At 42.0% G+C, this 19,768-nt stretch overlaps 1 protein-coding gene across 1 annotated transcript; it reads left to right on the top strand.

Annotated features, from left to right (window-relative positions):
* Window positions 1-871: 871 nt before the first annotated feature.
* Window positions 872-15,198, top strand: ap1m1 (adaptor related protein complex 1 subunit mu 1). The gene is made up of 12 exons (XM_061797935.1): window positions 872-1,020; window positions 2,229-2,385; window positions 3,598-3,665; window positions 3,738-3,868; window positions 3,966-4,113; window positions 4,272-4,398; window positions 5,793-5,935; window positions 7,207-7,278; window positions 7,463-7,621; window positions 7,760-7,885; window positions 14,199-14,274; window positions 14,646-15,198. The coding sequence occupies exons 1-12, from the start codon at window positions 979-981 to the stop codon at window positions 14,666-14,668; spliced, it is 1,272 nt and encodes a 423-aa protein (XP_061653919.1). The 5' UTR covers window positions 872-978; the 3' UTR covers window positions 14,669-15,198.
* Window positions 15,199-19,768: the final 4,570 nt, after the last annotated feature.

Genomic DNA, 19,768 nt, shown 5'->3' on the forward strand with positions numbered 1-19,768 from the left:
AGCAAGTTATTTCAGAAAGCACATACTATGCTTTCAACAACTACTATACTAAAGGAGGAGTAGAAAAAAGCATTTATTGTGTCCCACCACAGGCCACAACATTGTGACCACTTGCACAGTCTAATGAGTTGCAATACAAAAAGATAATAACGCTCAGCTTGGATTGACACTGTAAGAGAGCTAATCATTTCAAGGGGAACTATTATGGAAAATGTACTTTTTAATGGCTTCTGTACTGCCTGCCCACCCAAATGTGAAATTCAACAACATCAAAGTAAATGTTTTGCGAGCTGCCTATTTGTGAAAATATGTGTGTGACAAGCCGTTTTGAATTATGCCAAATTGTGACGTCACATTGGGTGCTGATTTACATGACCCCACACCCACATCGAGTTTCTCCACCCAATGATTTGGTGGCTTGGCTGGGCGAAGATCCGCTATTTTCAAGGGCGCATATTTCGGGAGATAATGTTTTTTTGCGATGCACGCCGAGAAAGTTAATTATGAATCAATTAAAAACATTGTTTGTCCCAATTATATTACGGATTATGTTCGTGTATTATTGTAGTACCTTCTTCTTCTTTTCCTTTCGCCTTGTCCCTTTAGGGGTCGCCACAGCGCGTCATACCTATTATGTAAAAAAACAAAAACAAATCCAACAATCTGCTTGTGCTTCTTTATTATGTACTGTTGTAACACTTTAGTTTGTAGATTGCTTTAGTTTGAGTATCAATAAAGGATTATTTTATCGTAATTTATTACATTTCTATAACATTTCTGTTACGTTACCCCCCCATTGCACTGCTTCCTCCTGGTCAACAGAGGGCGCTAAATGGCGTGACAAAAGAGGAAGTGCCACTCACCAAGATATTTCCCCCCCCCCCCCCCAGTATTATGAATGAGCGTCTGAAATTAATTTTCCTCTCGTAACCGGTCATTTCGTGAAGTCGAGGCGCTCGGCGTGACAAAAACTCCAAAATGTCTGCGAGCGCCGTTTACGTCTTGGATTTGAAAGGAAAGGTAAAGACAGAGCGGGGCCGGCCGGCTAGCGTTAGCCTAGCAGCTACTAGGTAGCCGCCATGCTAGCGCATTCCTCGTTGACAGCTTAATGCGAGGTGGATAACGGTCTATCATTAAGAATGTCGTTTGGATTAAAATTAATGCCGGTAAATGTAAAGTGAACATGTGAGCGGTTGGGTGTGCAGTATGTGTCAAACGGTAGCCGACGTGATGTGAAGGTTTTAATAACACATCCGACAAGCTGACAGCTGTTGCCGCTCTTATTGTACACTAGGATGCCAAGCAAACTCGCATATCATTGTTTCAAATAAGGTCCTGCAGTGCTGTTTCCCATTTAAATGCACGGATTTATAAATACAATACTATATATTTCGATGGATTTATGTATGTATATATATATATATATATTTTTTTTTTTACCTCAGCTGTTTCAATGTGGCAAACAGTGTACATAGCGTTTTGTTGGCTTAAGGGTATTATTAGTATTACTGAAACTATTACTTTTGGTCTTTTTTTTTCATTTCTAAGGGATAATGCATGCATTTTAATGGCGACTGACGGGCATATGCAGTATTTGCGAACCTCTAAAATTCTTTTAATTTTCAATTTTATTTTTTTTTTTTACTTTTGTACATTGCTAAACGTTTTTAAAAAAAAAAAATAACTACAGCTGTTTCAATGCTGCAGACATTTGTTATACAAACCCCAATTCCAATGAAGGTGGGATGTTGTGTAAAACAGATTAAAAACTGAATACAATGATTTGCTAATCATTTTCAACCAATATTCAATTGAATACACTACAAAGACATATTTAATGTTCATACTGATGAATGTTATTTTTTTTCGTTTTCAAGAATGGGGCAAGTTCACCACTTCACTAAAACAAATATATATTTATTTATTTCCACATGGTGTGAAAATATTTGGGTTTTTTTCGGGGGGGAAAAAATCCCTTTTGTTATAACCTATGTAAACACCTTAATACAAATCCTGAACTATTTATTAAAAAAAAAAAAAAGTATTTTCTTGACAGTTATTCATAATAACCACCACCTTGTACAATTGAAATAAGCAGAATCTAGCCTTCTATAATGCCCATTCCTTCTAATTCTATATATAATTAGTATTACTTATTTCCACTTTGGGTGGACATGCTCAGAAGGATTCTAGCTTCATAAAAAGCAACTGTGGCTTGTTCCCGTCAGGTGCTGGTGTGCCGAAACTACCGCGGCGATGTGGACATGTCCGAGATCGAGCACTTCATGAGTCTCCTGATGGACAAGGAGGAGGAGGGGACGCTGTCTCCCATCCTGGCCCACGGCGGCGTGCGCTTCATGTGGATCAAACACAACAACCTCTACTGTATCCTTCCGTTTCACCGCGTCACAAACTAAAGGATTGCTCACACTTGGCTGCTTGAGACATACAGTGAACCCCTGCATATTTGCAATTTGTCTTTTTTTTTTTTTTTTTTCATAACCTATTCTCCTTATTTGCAAACAATCTATTGGCTATTCCCTGTTTTGTGCCCAGGACAAAACAATTAAAGTATTACTTTGGTACCATCTGGTGGTGTCTTGGTGTTGTTGTTAGGTTTGTGTTCTCTAAATGAGTGTTGTTGTTTTTTTTTGCCTGGGTTTGAGATGTTTTGTTGGTGATCCTTGAATGCACCTCGTGCACAGTCAAAAGTGAAACTGAATGTACACTACTGGTCAAATATTTTAGAACACCTCGATTTTTCCAGTTTTTAAAAAATTATATTCACGTCGTTCAGTGTCTCATTGTACTGTGAAATGAAAGCGCAGAACAAATCAATTCAAGTTAAGAAGAAAAGAAAAATTGTGGAATCAATCTACAAACCAAAATGTATTTTAAAATTTAGGCTCATTAAAGTAGCCACCGTAGGCAGATGTAAAGCTGAACACACTCGAGGCATTCTTTCTATGAACTATTATTCAAAATGTTCTTCCACACTCTGTTGCAGAAATTGCCATTCATGTGTGGCACTTGTAATTTGCTTTCATTCTGTCCAGTTCATCCTAGTACATATATTTAAAAAAAGAAAAAAATAGGTGTCACATGATAAAAGCGGGCGGCACGGTGGGCGACTGGTTAGAGCGTCAGCCTCACAGTTCTGAGGTGCGGGGTTCAATCCCCGTCCCCGCCTGTGTGGAGTTTGCATGTTCTCCCCGTGCCTGCGTGGGTTTTCTCCGGGCACTCCGGTTTCCTCCCACATCCCAAAAACATGCATTAATTGGAGACTCTAAATTGCCCGTAGGCATGACTGTGAGTGCGAATGGTTGTTTGTTTCGATGTGCCCTGCGATTGGCTGGCAACCAGTTCAGGGTGTACCCCGCCTCCTGCCCGATGACAGCTGGGATAGGCTCCAGCACGCCCGCGACCCTAGTGAGGAGAAGCGGCTCAGAAAATGGATGGATGGATGGATGATAAAAGCGATGGCTCCTCTATGATAATTGCCAACTTGCACAATGCAAATAATCTTGAAATGTGGTTCACTGTGCTGCTTTGTACTTTGATTGTTAAAAAAAACTTTCTTAACTTGAATTGCCTCAGTAGTGGCAACATCCAAGAAAAATGCCAGCGTTTCCTTGGTTTTCTCCTTTTTGTACAAAATTGTCCAGGTAGGAATTGTATTTTGAAAAGCAGCAATTCTTGATGTATTGATTTCTAAAGCGAAGTTTGTGGACCTCAAGGTTTTTTCCGAGTATTTCAAAGAACTGGAGGAAGAAAGCATCCGGGATAACTTTGTCATCATATACGAGCTGATGGATGAGCTGATGGATTTTGGCTACCCGCAGACCACTGACAGCAAGATTCTGCAAGAGTGAGATATCCCATAATGCAATGCAGAGTGTAGAGGCGCAGACAGTGGCGGACTGTTTGACTGTTTCACCTCCTGTGTGTTTTGTTCCCCCCGCCAGGTATATAACTCAGGAGGGTCACAAACTGGACACGGGCGCCCCTCGCCCACCCGCCACTGTCACCAACGCGGTCTCCTGGCGCTCGGAGGGCATCAAGTACAGGAAAAACGAAGTCTTCCTGGACGTTATCGAGTCGGTCAATCTCCTGGTAGGAACTGTTCGTTTTAGCCTCATGTAAGCTTGTCTTGTGTTGCTCTCGGAATGCTTCAAATGTCCTTCCTGTGTGTGCCACCACATCCTTCAGTCAAGATGGCAAAGCTTGTGCTGCATTTTAAAAAGCTTCTCTGTGCTACCTCCATTCTTCAGGTCAGCGCCAATGGCAACGTTCTGCGCAGCGAAATTGTCGGCTCCATTAAGATGCGCGTCTTCCTGTCCGGCATGCCCGAGTTGCGCCTTGGCCTCAACGACAAGGTTCTATTTGAAAACACTGGACGTGAGTTCCCGCAATACGATAACACACCAGGGGCTCTGATTTGTGTCAAAACGTGCGGGCATTTTCTTTACAAAAGCTTTGGCTTCGAGATCAATTAATCAATTCGTTAGAAATAATAAATGGACAGGAAACTCATTCAAAATTGATTGCAGTGCCAATCACTGGACACCAGTTTCCATGATAACGAACAGTGGCTCTCATTTGGGTCAAAACATGGTGCTGGTTTGTTTCAGGGACGCTGTTATGCACTAAAGTTAAGGATGGGAATTTTACGAGCATTATGGCATTGTTAATACAACAAATCTAATGGTGGCCTAAGAGTTTTTCATAGCATTGTATTTGATTGAGTATGGCCTAAAGTAACTGTCAATTAATCAATTAATTTAAAAAAATCTCATGGGATAGGAGACTGTCACTCTGAATTATCTAAACTCCTGTTTCCATGCAAGTGTGATATTGAGCTCAATAATGCTGCACGCTTCTCATAGCTGGTGACCTTTTCTTTAGTTCAGATTGAATCAACACTGTCTCAATTTTGCCTCAATTGCTTCGTATCGGCCTGATCGGTAATCTTGTATTCCGATACGACCACATCCTGTTTTTTACGATCATTGGGCTTTAACTTGACAACTCAAACGCGACCGGATAGACTCGTTACCGTGGCCACGACAACAACAATCGATCGCGTCGTGTCGTGTGTATTATAAGAACTAAATGGGGAAAAACTTGCGTTGGTGGTCACCGGTGCTCCGGAGAGGACTTTAATTCAAGGCTTGCTTGAGGTATGTTCACGTACTTTTAATACGATACGGCTCGCAAGCAGGAAACAAAACGTGCTAGCAAGCCAGTGCTAGCACTAACGGTTGTACCGGTGTTCTGTCGAATCATGCTCTAAAGCTCCGGTGTGTGTGATGTAATTACAATAAAGTAATTTAATTACAATATATTAGCACCCATTATTTCTGTCATGTTGTAATGTTACATTAATTACTGTATGTACTTCCTGTCATCTAATAGGAGAGAATTTATTTATTCTGTCTGTCACTATGCCTCGCTGGCATAAATAGATGAACAAAGATCTATTTATTGTAAATATAATTTCTTGGGGCAATTAAGTAAATGAACATTTAAATAGACACATTGCTCCATCTTGTGATCGGTTATCGTTTTTTTAAACTCGCTGATCGGCCCCAAAAATCCTGATCGTGTAAAACCTAGCTTCAAGAAATCATGACTCAATGATCAATTCCACACAATGGTAACCATTGATTCATTGCCTGTTATGCTCGTCCGGACTGGATAAAAATGATAGAATTGACTTTTACTTGACACCGTTCAGTTACGCTCCGGCTCTTCGCGGAAAACATCGTCTGTCGTGGTTTCTTTCATTTCAGGTGGTAAGAGTAAGTCAGTGGAGCTCGAGGACGTCAAGTTTCACCAGTGCGTCCGCCTGTCTCGCTTTGAGAACGACCGCACCATCTCCTTCATCCCCCCCGACGGCGAGTTCGAGCTCATGTCCTACCGCCTTAACACTCACGTGAGTACAATGTTTTTTCGGTGGAGTTCAAAACACATTTAAAAAGATTTTCATGGAGAAATGAGGAACAAGAACCGAGTCCAAAGTCTCATAACTCCCAGGAACATAAACACACAGAATGCAGAGCGAACACTGTCAACCAGAATGCTAATCTACGATTTTTTGCTAAAGACTCATCAACACACAGTCCATCCATCCATTCTCTGAACCGCGTATCCTCACTCGAGTTGCGGATGTGCTGGAGTGCATCTGTCTCTGAATTTATTCTTTTTAATAACGTTGTTATACTGAAGCTAACTAATATGAAATATTTCTTACCATTACTGCGACTTCTGCTGCCGCATGGTTTTGCTGATGGCTGTGTAGTGTGGTTGATTCGTGATGAGGTTAAGCTTCATGCAGGGTTTGAGGTTTCCGTACATTAACAGTGATTGTGGATTGGTCTCGATGTTTATTTTTTTTTATGTGAGAGATAAATATGTGAGAACGACTGCTCCCCATGCATATGTAGAGCCAAACATGCTCAATACAGCAATACGCACACGCCGCAGTGTTATGGTTGGTGTTGTACTTGAGATGAGCAACACAATCAACCCACTATCGGTGAGGCTCCTTCCCCAAACTAGATATATGTTGTAGTACCAAGACTGACCTGTAAGAGGCAGTACGTTGCCACGGGGCATCCAGACTAGTGAAGGACTCGAGAAACACGTTATTAAAAACACCCTCTTGAAGGCTGGTGGGCTGATACCAGATGATGTTTTTTGAAGATTTGAGCCCAAGAAATAAAGGCTTTTTACATTGAAATATGCCTGTGAATATTAGCATTCATCCACGTCATTTCATTCTCAGTGCTGCCGACGAAGCCTGCTCGGATGGGAGGCGAAGCGTCTTCCAAGACAACCAAAACAGTCCAGTTGTGATTGACTTGATGTTCTGAGAATTTTAGGTTTCAAGTATCCAACTGAATGCCTGGACTTGGAATTCTTTCGAACCACTTTTTGATCAACATTTAGCCTCTCCATGACCACTATACAGGGATACCAATAATACAGCACGATACAATAATACAGTAGCACAATTCAGGGATACCAGCAGCACTTCAGCCTATCTTTGCCTTGACTCAACACAACCAATCGCTCCTCTTTTTCTGTCTCCGTAATAATGTATGTTGTCCAGTAGAGGGAGACTATGTGATAAGTAAGAGAATGATCAAATGCAATCCACTGAATTTGCATGCAGATGATAGACTGTGCTGTTGTTTGTCTCAGGTGAAGCCTCTGATCTGGATTGAATCCGTCATCGAGAAGCACTCTCACAGTCGCATCGAGTACATGATAAAGGTAAGTTCTAGTATTTTCCGGTTGCCATAGTTGCATTGGGCAGTGTCAGTCCATTATTGAACAATTACATGGTAATTAATTCACTTTTGTTGTCATGTGCGTGACAAGAACGCTCAAAGCAACAAACTGGTTTCTCATCTTGGCACATTTGTTCACCTACTTGTCCTGCCACCACCCATCGTAGGCCAAAAGCCAGTTCAAACGGCGCTCCACCGCCAACAACGTGGAGATCCACATTCCTGTGCCAACAGACGCTGACTCTCCCAAGTTCAAGACCACGGTTGGCAGCGTCAAGTGGGTTCCAGAAAACAGCGAGATCGTCTGGTCCATCAAGTCCTTCCCTGTGAGTGACTCATAAAAAAGACTGCGTGTTATGCAAATATTACTTGTTGGTCTTGCGGTGACTCATTCTGGAGCCAAACCAGCCTGCTTTTAATTCTCCCGCAACATCTCGGTTTCTAAGATGTTGTCCTCGTGACAGGGCGGCAAGGAGTATCTGATGCGGGCCCATTTCGGCCTTCCGAGCGTGGAAGCAGAAGACAAGGAGGGGAAGCCCCCGATCAGCGTCAAGTTTGAGATCCCTTACTTCACCACCTCAGGCATCCAGGTACGAACCACTGGAAATGCAGCTGATGCCTCTGGGTGAAAGACTCTTATTAAAAAGTGGCTTGGTACTACTTTACCATTAATCATTAGTTTAACTCTTACTGTAAGTCATAATAGTGAAAGGGACCTACTACCTGCCAAATTGAGCGTAAAATGAGTCATTTAAGGTCACCACAGTTGAGTGTAATGCATAAAAACACATGCTCCTCACTATCTCCACATTGGAATTTAGACAATTCAAACCGGGCAGTAGAGCAGCGGCAAAAGTTCACTTAGTAATAGAGCAGCTGTCTGACCGGCCTTTGTGTTTATCACGGAGGGGGGAAAAAAATAATTCATTACAATATACAATGTTCCCATTAAAACAATGATGCAAATGAACTTCCTCCTCAAAGCGCTGCTGGCAGCATCAAACCACGCAGACTGCATAATGACAGTCATCCCATGATCAGAAGCGATGCCGGAACGCGACATCACATTTTCCCATGTCGTGACGGGACGCAATGCGAACGCTACTCGGCAACGCATTCAAAGACTTGTTTGTGCTTTGCTCAGGTCGCCGTAATTACACACATGCGTTCCACATCAAACCGAAGTTTAACAATGTACATTTTTTTTTTTAATTGACTAACGTTGCAGAAGTTTGATTTTCCCATATGAGTCAAAGACATTCCATCATACCACACACAGTATGTTGTATGTAAAGAGGGGGGGGAAAAAAACTTGTGATTCCAAAGCAATGAGCTTGGGTAACCTAATTGCTCTTTTGAGCAACTTATGTTTATGAAAACAAAACGTGCATACATGTCCAGTATGATATTTTGTTGGTATCTGCCACCGTGCATTTCTAGTGGAACAATGTTTAACTATATCTTGAATTATTGTAACAGTACAATGTCAACTGTACCTTGTGATGCACTATGATAAGGTTATTAATGACATTAGTAATGTGTAAACAACTGTAAACCACATCTCATAAGGGGGTTGATTCACTATATGGCAAGTTCAAGGTACAGCCACATTGAATGGAGCCTATTGAGCTTCTACCAGTTTATAGTTGACAAAAAGGAGCCATTTTGTGAAGAAATGTTATTTATGAAGGGCTACTGCTTCTAAGCCACAAAGGGTCAAAATATGGCATAGATACTTTATTCGTCAAGGGAGGCAAATACAAATTTCACAGCAGCAATATTCACAAATATATGCTCATATTAAGTATATCGTTAACCTAATAGCTTAGTTGCCTAGGTACATTTGAACATTTGTGGAAAACAAGAAAAAACAAAAACATTTTACAAGCATGGTGATATTTTTTATACATAGTGTAACAGTAAGTTAAAAATGACTTGGCCAATTATGCTATGAGGCTAACGATTTCGAAAACAACCAAATACAGGAGCAGTATTGAGGAGGAATTGAAAGAAATTTAAATCTAATTTAAGCAAGAAGGGAGGGGGGGGGGGATGAAGATTAAGTTGCCGTTTGTTGGTATGTGGTAAGTATGAGTATTTTATAAGTGTAGTCCAATTATGCTACAGTAATATTTATACAATTTGTACAAAGTGGGAAGTATATCATTGACACTAAGATAGAATGATGAATTAGAACACACTCAGTATGTAGAGTGTATGAAACTGTTGATATCCATCATATGTATGCATAATATATATTGAAAGTCGTGTTTGAAAAAGGAGTAGAAATGAATAGGTATAAATATGGATAATATAAACAGAGATATAAATATGAAAAAGTGTACTGTGATTGTATTGTAATTGACTGTACATATGTCTTACTATTTGGCAAGCAGTTCTTCTGTAACCATTTGTGTCAGTTCCTCCAAAAAGTGGAGACAAGCTAAGACAATTAGGGGTAAAGTGGTACCAGGTAACTTCTCAACGAGACTTCTTTTAATGCATCGTCTGCATCCAGCATTTGACATTTGCCATGATTTTTGAAGTCAGCGCGGACGTCATGCAGCACACTCAGGAATAAGGCGCTCCTATTAAAGTCAAGTGGAAAGTATGATACTAATAATTTGGTCATTCTCACTTTGCTCACTGGATGACCAGTGGTTACGGGCGAGCCCTGATGAAGACGTCTACACGCTTACTGCGAAACGCTACTTGAGACAAGCGTGAGAGACTTTATCTTCAATTGGGTGACTTCGACTTTTCTCCAATGTGGCCACCCATGTTCCCATCCGAATCGTGCGTCAGGCTGTTATATTAGAGGGCAGCGGCAAACGTCGTCTCGTGCTTTTCGTGCCGCTTGCTCCGTGCGAGCAGTGGCGGTGAAGTTTAATTTACCTTTGTAAATATCAGAGCATAGGAAAGTTCCCCTTAACTGTGCCACTAATTGCAGAGAGGGCAGCACAATTGAAGTGTGCGAGATGCATTTAAGCGCTTGTATAAATGTGGCAAGGCCACACTTATGGCAGGTGGCAATTGACGCCAGCTAAGGTGACAAGACGCGAAGGCGGACGCTAACCTCTTTGACAGAGATGCCACAAAATTACAGCATCAGAGCTGGAACGCAAGCGCCACGATTTATGTACCTTTTACGCAACTAAGCGGGATATTGCCATAACAACAACCCGGCGTCTCGCAATCAGACGCTTCAATGGGTCACAACGTTAGATCGCGGGGTGATGAATTAAACTCTAAAGTTGCTTTCATCAGAACAGGGAGGGAGAAGTGAGTGACGGGTGCTAAATGTCCCATTCGGCATTGTCAAATACCCTTAGACTCAGAGAGTCCCCTGTCACGGATCTGATAACACCTCAGAAAGTGCAAAATTCTCGGATCGATTACGTCTCCCTCATTCATAAGGTTGGATCATCTTTATTTCGGGCTGGCAGGGGCAACCTTGCCCACAGTCAACAAAACACCATCAAAATACCATACGACTTAGTTTGCAGGATAGTGATTCCTTTATTCCATGCCATTTATCTAGAACAGCAACATGGAATAAAGACAACATCGCAAACAAATTCCAGAATTTTAAAGACTGTGGCGTCTTGATGGGTGCGCTGATAATACATCAGGAGGTGGAAAATTTAGGACAGACACTGGGTCGATGTGAGCTGGGGGCTGGAACGGCACAAGCGTGTCCACACAGTCAGTCAAAAATGTCATCAAAATACCATCCAATCTTGGGCGTTTTGTTAGATTCCCCCCACGCCCCCTTGTGCCATTTCTATAGAAAAGCGACATGCGCTACATGGCAAACAGTCACAAGGTAGGATTTTGAAGATGGTGGCTTTTGATGTCGTTTTGCGTATGGTTCGACTTGTACCTCAGAAGGCGATAAATTCCCAGGTTGTCCTTGTCCCTCCCCTTTCATTAAGACACGTACTTTACACAGAACAGCAACAAAGGAAAAAAAGGCCTCTCTACATTGCAAACTTCCAAGGTGGAATGGTATTTTTGTGGCTTTTGATGCCATTTTGTGGCTAGCTCTGATAGTACCTCAGAACGCAGAAAATTCCCAGGTTAACTTTGTCCCCCATTCATGAGGGCAAACACTGCATCGACGTGGGGTCGGGCTAGCACGACCCCAAAATGCAAAATGCCAAGAAATTATCATCAAAATTCTATTCTTGCTTGTGACTTTGTTTTCCTGTGCCATTTATACAGACGAGTGACACGGATAAAAAGGCATCTTTACACAAGCTTGAATGGTACTTTGGTGGCTTTTTGATCGCGTTTTGCTGGCTGCTGTGATAGTATCTCAGAAGGTGGAAAATTCCTTGGTCAACTTTTGCCCCCGCATTCATGAGCACAAAAGCGAGATTGAGATTAGATCTATGCAGTTAGCAAAACGCCATCAAATTACCATCAAAATTCCATTCTTGCTCGTAACTTTGTTTTCCTGTGCCATATATACAGAACAGTGACACAAAAAGGCATCTCTCCATAGCAAATTCAGAAGCTAAAATGGTATGTTGGCAGCTTTTTGATGGCGGTTTGCTTACTGCTCTGAGAGTAGCCCCGAAGGCGGAAAATTCCTGGGGTCAACTTTGTCCCTCCCGTTAATGAGGACAAACGCTGGATCGACGCGGGATCTACGCAGTCAGCGAAACGCCATCAAAAAGCCACCAAAATACCATTCTAGCTTGTGATTATGTTTTCCTTGCTGTTTCTAAAGAACATTGACACAGAAAGAAGGCATCTCTTTATTGCAAACAAAGTCATAAGCTAGAATGGTATTTTGGTGGCTTTTTGATGCCGTTTTTTGCTGACTGCGTGGACACGGTTGCGCCGTGCCAGCCCGATGCCGCGTCAATCCATCGCTTGGTCTCGTGTATCCAGGAGCCGCGGCTCTCCGTGACCTCGCTGGGTCGAGGGAAAACAAGACGACCAGAGAGCCGAGGACCGCCGCCAGTCCGCTAACAAATTCCTTGCTTTCCCGCTCTCATCTGGAAGCCGGTGTGACAGAGACATGGCGGTTTATCCCCCCCGTCAAAAAAGAAAAAAAGAAATAAATAAAAAGGACATGTCAGCCTTACAGTGGTCAAATGCGCATCCAGGCCTCATAATGGTGAGCATCCGCATGTGAGGTCAAGTCATTGGTGCACAGGAGTGCTGTTTACATGCACATACACAGCAATTAGCTGCAATCTTTCCGATACAAGTTGTGACAGCGAACTCCGCTGTGTCATCCAAGTGCAGTTGTGTTTAGGTGGAAGGATATTTCTGGGCCTTTTTCTCGAAACCCAGTCGTGTGGTAACACTCGGCCAGCTCGATTGTCGGTTAACGGCTTGTGAAAGTCATATGGGGGATTGTGCTGATGTGACCAAAAAAGATAAACACAGTCATGTTGAAGAAACACGTTTTCCCTCGAACGGTGGTTCTGTAGCTTCTTCCCCCTTCTTGTGAGTCACGGCGCTGCTTCCTCAAGTCCTCGTCTTGCAAGACTCCCTGAAGATGAACTCTTCATCCTCCTTAGGGCTCGAAAGGTCTGTGGTTTGGACAGGGGGAGCGTTGCAAAACCATACAAAGTTCTAGAACCTTTCCTGTCCTTCGCACTTGCTCTACTAAGAATATCTTTAATCGCTCAAGCCACCAAACAGTAAATTCTGGTACGGTTTAGACGAGTCAACCCTAATCTGGCTTGTGTTTTTAACGAGGTGTTCGTAGGGCAGAAGGCTTGCAGGGGTATCTAATGTCCCGAAAGTGTCTTTATAATTTAACAAATTTATTACAAACAAAAATGTATAGACAAATCTGTGAAAATTATTACAACATAAGTATATATATATATATATATATAGATAGATATATTGCTTGTTTGTGTGGTCATTTTTCATAAATTTGGTCCTCCACTCCTCACTTTAGCCAACACACTTCCTGGCACCATAAATTTCTTGTGCCATGCACGTCTTGACGGACGTGACGCCGGATGTCTTCACTACTTAATCCTGTAGTTTCGTAGAATCTGCCTAGCTGATTTTGTTCCATTAGACCACGACACATATTGCGCCTTTTCATCAGGAGCCATTTTTAGGGGTTTATTTAACATAAGCCATCCATCCACAGGGTACCTGAAATAGGGTAGCACGGTGGAATAGAGCAGTGATTTCCAACCTTTATGGAGCCAAGGCACACATTTTACTATTGAAAAATCTCACGGCACGCCAACAAAAAAAATGTCACAAAAAGTGGATACATTATTTATTGTATGTACTTCCTGCCATCGAATAGAAGAGCATTTATTTGTTCTGTCCGTCACTAAGCCTCACTGGCATAAATAGATGAACAGAGATACATTATTTCTTGTAAATAAATATTTTTTGGAGCAATGAAGTAAAATTTGATAATTTCCCACAGCACACCTGAGAAGCGCTCACGGCACACTAATGTGCCACGGCACACTGGTTGGGAATCACTGGAATAGAGGTTAGCGCGTCTGCCTTTCGGGGTTTGAACTGTGTGGAGTTTGCAGGTTCTCCCCGTGTTTGCGTCGGTTCTACTCCCACATCCCCAAAACATGCATGTTAGGTTAATTAAAGCCTCAAAATTGTCCATAGGTGTGTATATAAGTGTGAATGGCTGTTTGTCTATTTGTGTCTAGTGATGGACTGATGACCAGTCCACTGTTTATCCTGCTTCTCACCCAAAGTCAGGCTCCAGCTCACCTGCGACCCTAATGAGGATAAGCAGTATAGAATACCTGAAATACCCAAACGCAATGTGATTAAAAATGAACGTATGATATTGGAACTAGAAATGGTACCTGATTTGGCCAGCATAAAAGCATGCAATAGTCACGATTGTAGTGAGTGTTGTGTTGGTAACTTTGCATTTATTGGCAGGTGCGCTACCTGAAGATCATCGAGAAGAGCGGCTATCAGGCTCTGCCATGGGTGCGCTACATCACGCAGAATGGAGGTAAGTACACACACACACACACACACACACAGGCATTAGGCAAGAGTTAGGCAATGGCCTGCAATGTTGTGGGAACTGATGCACTTCTATAAAAATAAGAAGAGCTACAACATGAGGCAACTTCCTGTGAAATCTGTGAAAGTGAATTTTTTTTTTTTTTTTTCTTCCCCCTCCCCCTTTTGTATCATAATGCGGAAAAGGTTGCGCATGTCGGGTCTTTAAGTTCACTAATTGCCGCACATCCACATCTCATTTCCTTGGTTGTCCTCTCCTCCCGGATTGGAAAGCTGCCGCCACTCGATTTCTCTACAATTGCACCTCTTTTATTTATTCGTATATTAGATTAAGTCTTGTCCCATTTCCTCCCACAGATTACCAGCTCCGCACCCAGTAAGGCAACGCCTCAGCCAGGGCGGGAGGAAGCCGGACGACGGCAGTGGCGGTGGGGGGTGGTGCGGCTAATGAGCCGTCGTTGGCAGGTGTCAGTCAGGAGACCACAGAGGACTGACTTACTTGTTTTTGATCATTTTCCAGTCAACGCAAATAGACGGAGAGTTCGTACGTCGGGGGAAAGCGCTAAGTTTTCCAGTGTGTGGCCAACTAAAGCAGGAGTCATGTTTACATGCAATGTCATCAGTAGGTCACAAACATCACACACCTCTTTGTTGATTATTTGTATGTATATATTTGCTACATATCAATGAGGTCAGTGTTATTATTAGTTACAAGTGAGCCAATCAGTATGTCTCTTTGTGTTACAGTGCCATCAGCTTTTCCCCTTTGTCAGCTTTCAAATGCGCGTAAAAAAAAAGAAAATCAAACCGTTTATGTTGCAGTTGGTCGCATGGCGATTCCTTATCTATAACCCCCTTCTCTATGTAACCACATCCTGTAAAATCATTAAATGTATATTTAGAGAAAACACTTGCAGACTCCCCTCATCATTGGTGCACACCCCTAAGTTAAGGCTGTTTTTTGGTCAGTTTTACTTCCCAATTCTGATTTCGTGCCTAAATCTGATATTTATTTTCTACTTTCAAGTGACCCATATCCCATTTAATTGTTTACATTTATTGAACACCTGAAACAACCAGTACATACCCCAAAATGATGTAAACAACTTCATTCATCTGGTAAACGACCATTAAATATTAGTGAAGTAGTAAATGAGCATCCCTGGACATCTTGCGCTTCAATGGATATGTGCCTTCAGGCTGCAGTATACTGTGATGATTAAAATGCTAACATATATACCTCACTACAAAAAGCACTAAGGCCAATTAACATGGGTTAGGTACTTTTTCCAATGAGAAGTAATCACATTCTAACAATGGGTATGCTAACAAATAGCAAGATAGCTGAGTTGAAAAAAGCAATAAGGCAGATCAATAAGATTTTACATCTTACCCTGTTTACTGGTTCGATTTCTAATGAGAATTGATTAAATGCTAACAGTTGGGATGCTAACGTAGAAAAATGCTAACCAGAGTACAGTGCTAGGGCATATTGATGAGGATTTTACATCTTGCCTTGTAGTCAGGTACCATTTGTGATGAGAAGTGATTAAATGATAACATATAGCAACCTTAGTACAGAAAGGCAGGAAAGGGGCCAAGCCAGCGAGCCCATCCTGCGGTGGACCCACCCAGGGGGACGCCACCCAGGACCCAGGGTGGTCCCCTAGTCCAACCTAAGCACCTGACCAGTCCCAAAAGGAGGGACACGGGTACAGGCCCCAGGGGGCAAGTCAAGAGAAATGTTAATACCCACCACCCACCCTATTACTATGGTTACCAGGTTTACTGTGGTTACCAGGTCAACATCTTGCCCTGTTGTCGTTACTCTTTAAAATGAGAATTGATCAAATGGTAACATATATGATAGATACATACATAGATCGATACGGATTTTACATATTACCCTGCTGTTTACTATTTTAAATAAGAGTTGATCAAACGCAACATATGAACAGTTAGTGTGCCAACATTTAGCAAGATAGCAACCTGAGTAGACAAAGCGCTATGCCAGATCAATAAGGACTTTAGCTTTTGACATTTATTTGTGTACTACTTCTCACAAGAATTGTTAATGCCAATATGTTAGCAGTTGGTGTGCTAGCATAGCAAGGTAGCGACTTGAGCACAAAAAGCGCTAAGATTGAGGATTTTATTTGGAGCTTTTTGTGTAAATCCAGCCTTTAGTAACACACTGGAGAAGCTCTCCAGTGCCATTGAAGTAATCATTTGGTAGGCAGTCAAACCTGTGGCCTTGCAGTCACAGGCTGCATTCCCAACCACTTGACCACAGTTGCCCTAAACATTTACGCACCACACAAACCTGACACTTGCTGTGATATTGTAATTCACCGGACCACCTTAAGACTCATTGGATGATTCTTTCCAAGGCCCCTACTGGACTGGAGATCCATCCCTAAATCCCCCCATCCCCCACCTGTGATATCATAGTCCATTTAGCGCCAGTTTACGCTCCGTAAATAGGCCCGGCGAGCTGGAAAAAGGATGTGAGTCAAGTTGTGGCGAACGCAGGATGCTCTCGGCACACTGTGGCCTTTGTGCTCACCTTCAAGTTGGGCCCACAGTGCAGCGGTCCAGTGAGATCACTGTCATTAAAATAGTGACATTTCTTTTTTGGGGGGGCTTACGAGTCACCACATAGAGGTGACCAAGATCAACTTCAACAACTTTTGTGTACTATTTTGTCACGTCATGCTATTGGCCTTACTGGCCGTTTTGACTAACATTGTAATATTAGCATCTGCAACCCTTAAAAAACCCCACAACATTTATCCTTGTTTCACACGTGATGCATTTTATTAAGTATTTAGACAGATAGATGTTATATCTTGCCCTGTATTCAGGTACTATTTTGAATAAGAACAGATACATTGCTAGCATGCTAAAAGTTGGTATGCTAACGTATAGCACCATAGAAACCGGAGTAGAGAAAGGACAATGGTAGATTGATAAAGAATTTAGATCTTGCTCTATTGTAAGATACTCTTTCCAATGAGTATTTATAAAATGTTAGCATGCTAACATATAGCAAGACACCAACAGAGTATAAAAGGATAGAAGGCTGCTTGATACAGTTTTTCCATCTTGCCTTGTAATTATCAAATGCTGGCATGCTAACATAGCGCAAGATAGCAATTTAAGTAGCGAAGCAACTAAGGCAGATTGATAAGGATTAAACTGCAAAGAATTTCACAGTTGTGATTTTCCTCTCTATTTTTCTTTTTTTTTTTCCTGCGGTCAGCCGAAAAGTTGAAGTCAATGCAGCCGCTACAACGATCAAAGGAAAAGCTTCATATATTGCTACATTGGACATCAATGCCATTTTGCGCTTTTACTTGAAGGTGGCCACAGACCGTGCTGCCTTAACCATACATTCGCCCCCTGGTGGCTGGCTTACTAGGTTGCGGGCACTGCTACGAATTAAGCACTTTTCACATGCAGCAGTGGCCGCATTTTAAATAGAAAAAAAAAATTGCAGAAGTTAAGGCTCATTTAATCATGGCAGCCAAAATCGCGATCATGATTACAATTCTATTAATTGTGCAACCCTACCTTGCCCCGTATTTGGCTACTATTTTGAATGACAAATGATAAAATGCTACTATGTTAATGTATAGCAAGATAGCAACCTGGATAGATGCCTGTGAATATTCTCATTTATCCAGATCATTGCATTCTCAGGGCATCGAATCAGTCTCAACTGGATTGTTTCGCCTGTCATCCGAGCAGGCGTCATCACTTCATGCAACAAGTCTGAGTTAAGGCAGGACTAGCCAACACTGGGTAGAGAAACCACTAAGGGAGATTAATGAGGATTTACATCTTTCCCTCTACCTTGGCACTTTTGCAATATTTGATCAAATGCTAAGAGTATGCTAACATAGAGCAAGATAGCAACTTAAGTAGACAAACCATTAAGTTTGATTGACAATTTTGCATCTTTTCCTTTAGTCGGCTACTATTTCTAATGATAAATGATACAATGCTAGTATGCTGACACAGCAAAATAGCAACTTGGTTGGACAAAATTGCTAAGGTTAGGCATGTTTTTTGGGTTTTTGTTTTGGTTTTTTTTGTTGTAAATTATAGGCGGCACGGTGAACGACTGGTTAGAGCGTCTGCCTCACAGTTCTGAGGACCGGGGTTCAATCCCCGGCCCCGCCTGTGGGATTTTGCATGTTCTCCCCGTGCCTGCAAGGGTTTTCTCCGGGCACTCCGGTTTCCTCCCACATCGCAAAAACATGCATGGTAGGTTAATTGACAACTCTAAATTGGCCGTAAGTGTGAATGTGTATGCGAATGGTTGTTTGTTTGTATGTGCCCTGTGATTGGCTGGCAACCAGTTCAGGGTGTACCCCGCCTCCTGCCCGATGATAGCTGGGATAGGCTCCAGCACACCCGCGACCCTAGTGAGGAGAAGCGGCTCAGAAAATGGATGGATGGATGTAAATTATATAGCACTTTTTAAAGCATGCAGTTACAAAGCGCTTCACAGAGACATGCAACACTGAGACAAATTGGTTAAACTAGACAAACGTAGATGCACAATGTAAATCTAGTGCTTCATAAGTGAGAGAATCTTTCAGTAGATTCTGAATTTTACTGGAAGCCAATGGATCGATGCAACGATAGGGGTAATAGGGGACCTCGAGCTGGTTCTTGTTAGAAATGTAGTTGCTATTTTTGATTAACTATAAGTGTTTCAGAAAAGGCATGTGTAGAGGGAGCCACAATATTAAAACTGAAAAGATAAATGGGTGGATTAATTGTTCAAGAGGTTAAGGGAGAAAAATATGTCTTATTCCAGCAATATTTTGTAACTGAAGAAAGCAGGACTGGAAAGGTTTAGTGACATGATGGTCAAATGTCAGGTACTGGTCGAAGATGAGGCAGCGTGATAAGCATCCAGGCAAGATGCATGTTTGGGGTGTAGGCATAGATCGTGAGCTAACTCAGAATCAGAATTAGAATCATCTTTATTTGCCAAGTATGTCCAAAAAACACACAAGGAATTTGTCTCCGGTAGTTGGAGCCGCTCTAGTACGACAACAGACAGTCAATTGACAGAGAATACTTTTGGGACATAAAGACATTGACAAAAAACAGTCACTAAGCAATAAAGGGTTGCTCGTTATCTGGTAATGCCGGTACATTTTTATTTATTTATTTATTTATTTATTTTTTTGACAATTATGCAAAAAGATGCAGAGTCCTCTAGCACTTAGAGCAGTTTGAATGACTTGAATGATTTTGCAATAGTCCGGTGCAATGACCATTGTGCAAAGGGTGCCGAGACTTCGAGCGAGTAGTGCGATAATTTGGGACAATGTTGATTGTGCAAATGTTGCAGATACTCCTCAATCAGTGTGCAAATGGAGCAAATGCTACTCTGGCATGAGTGACCAGTATTGGTCAACAAGAGATATGCAAATAGTGCAGCGTGGCGAGACTACTATAGT

The sequence above is a fragment of the Phyllopteryx taeniolatus genome, chromosome 14 (genome assembly GCF_024500385.1).
Source record: "Phyllopteryx taeniolatus isolate TA_2022b chromosome 14, UOR_Ptae_1.2, whole genome shotgun sequence".
NCBI lineage: Eukaryota > Metazoa > Chordata > Actinopteri > Syngnathiformes > Syngnathidae > Phyllopteryx > Phyllopteryx taeniolatus.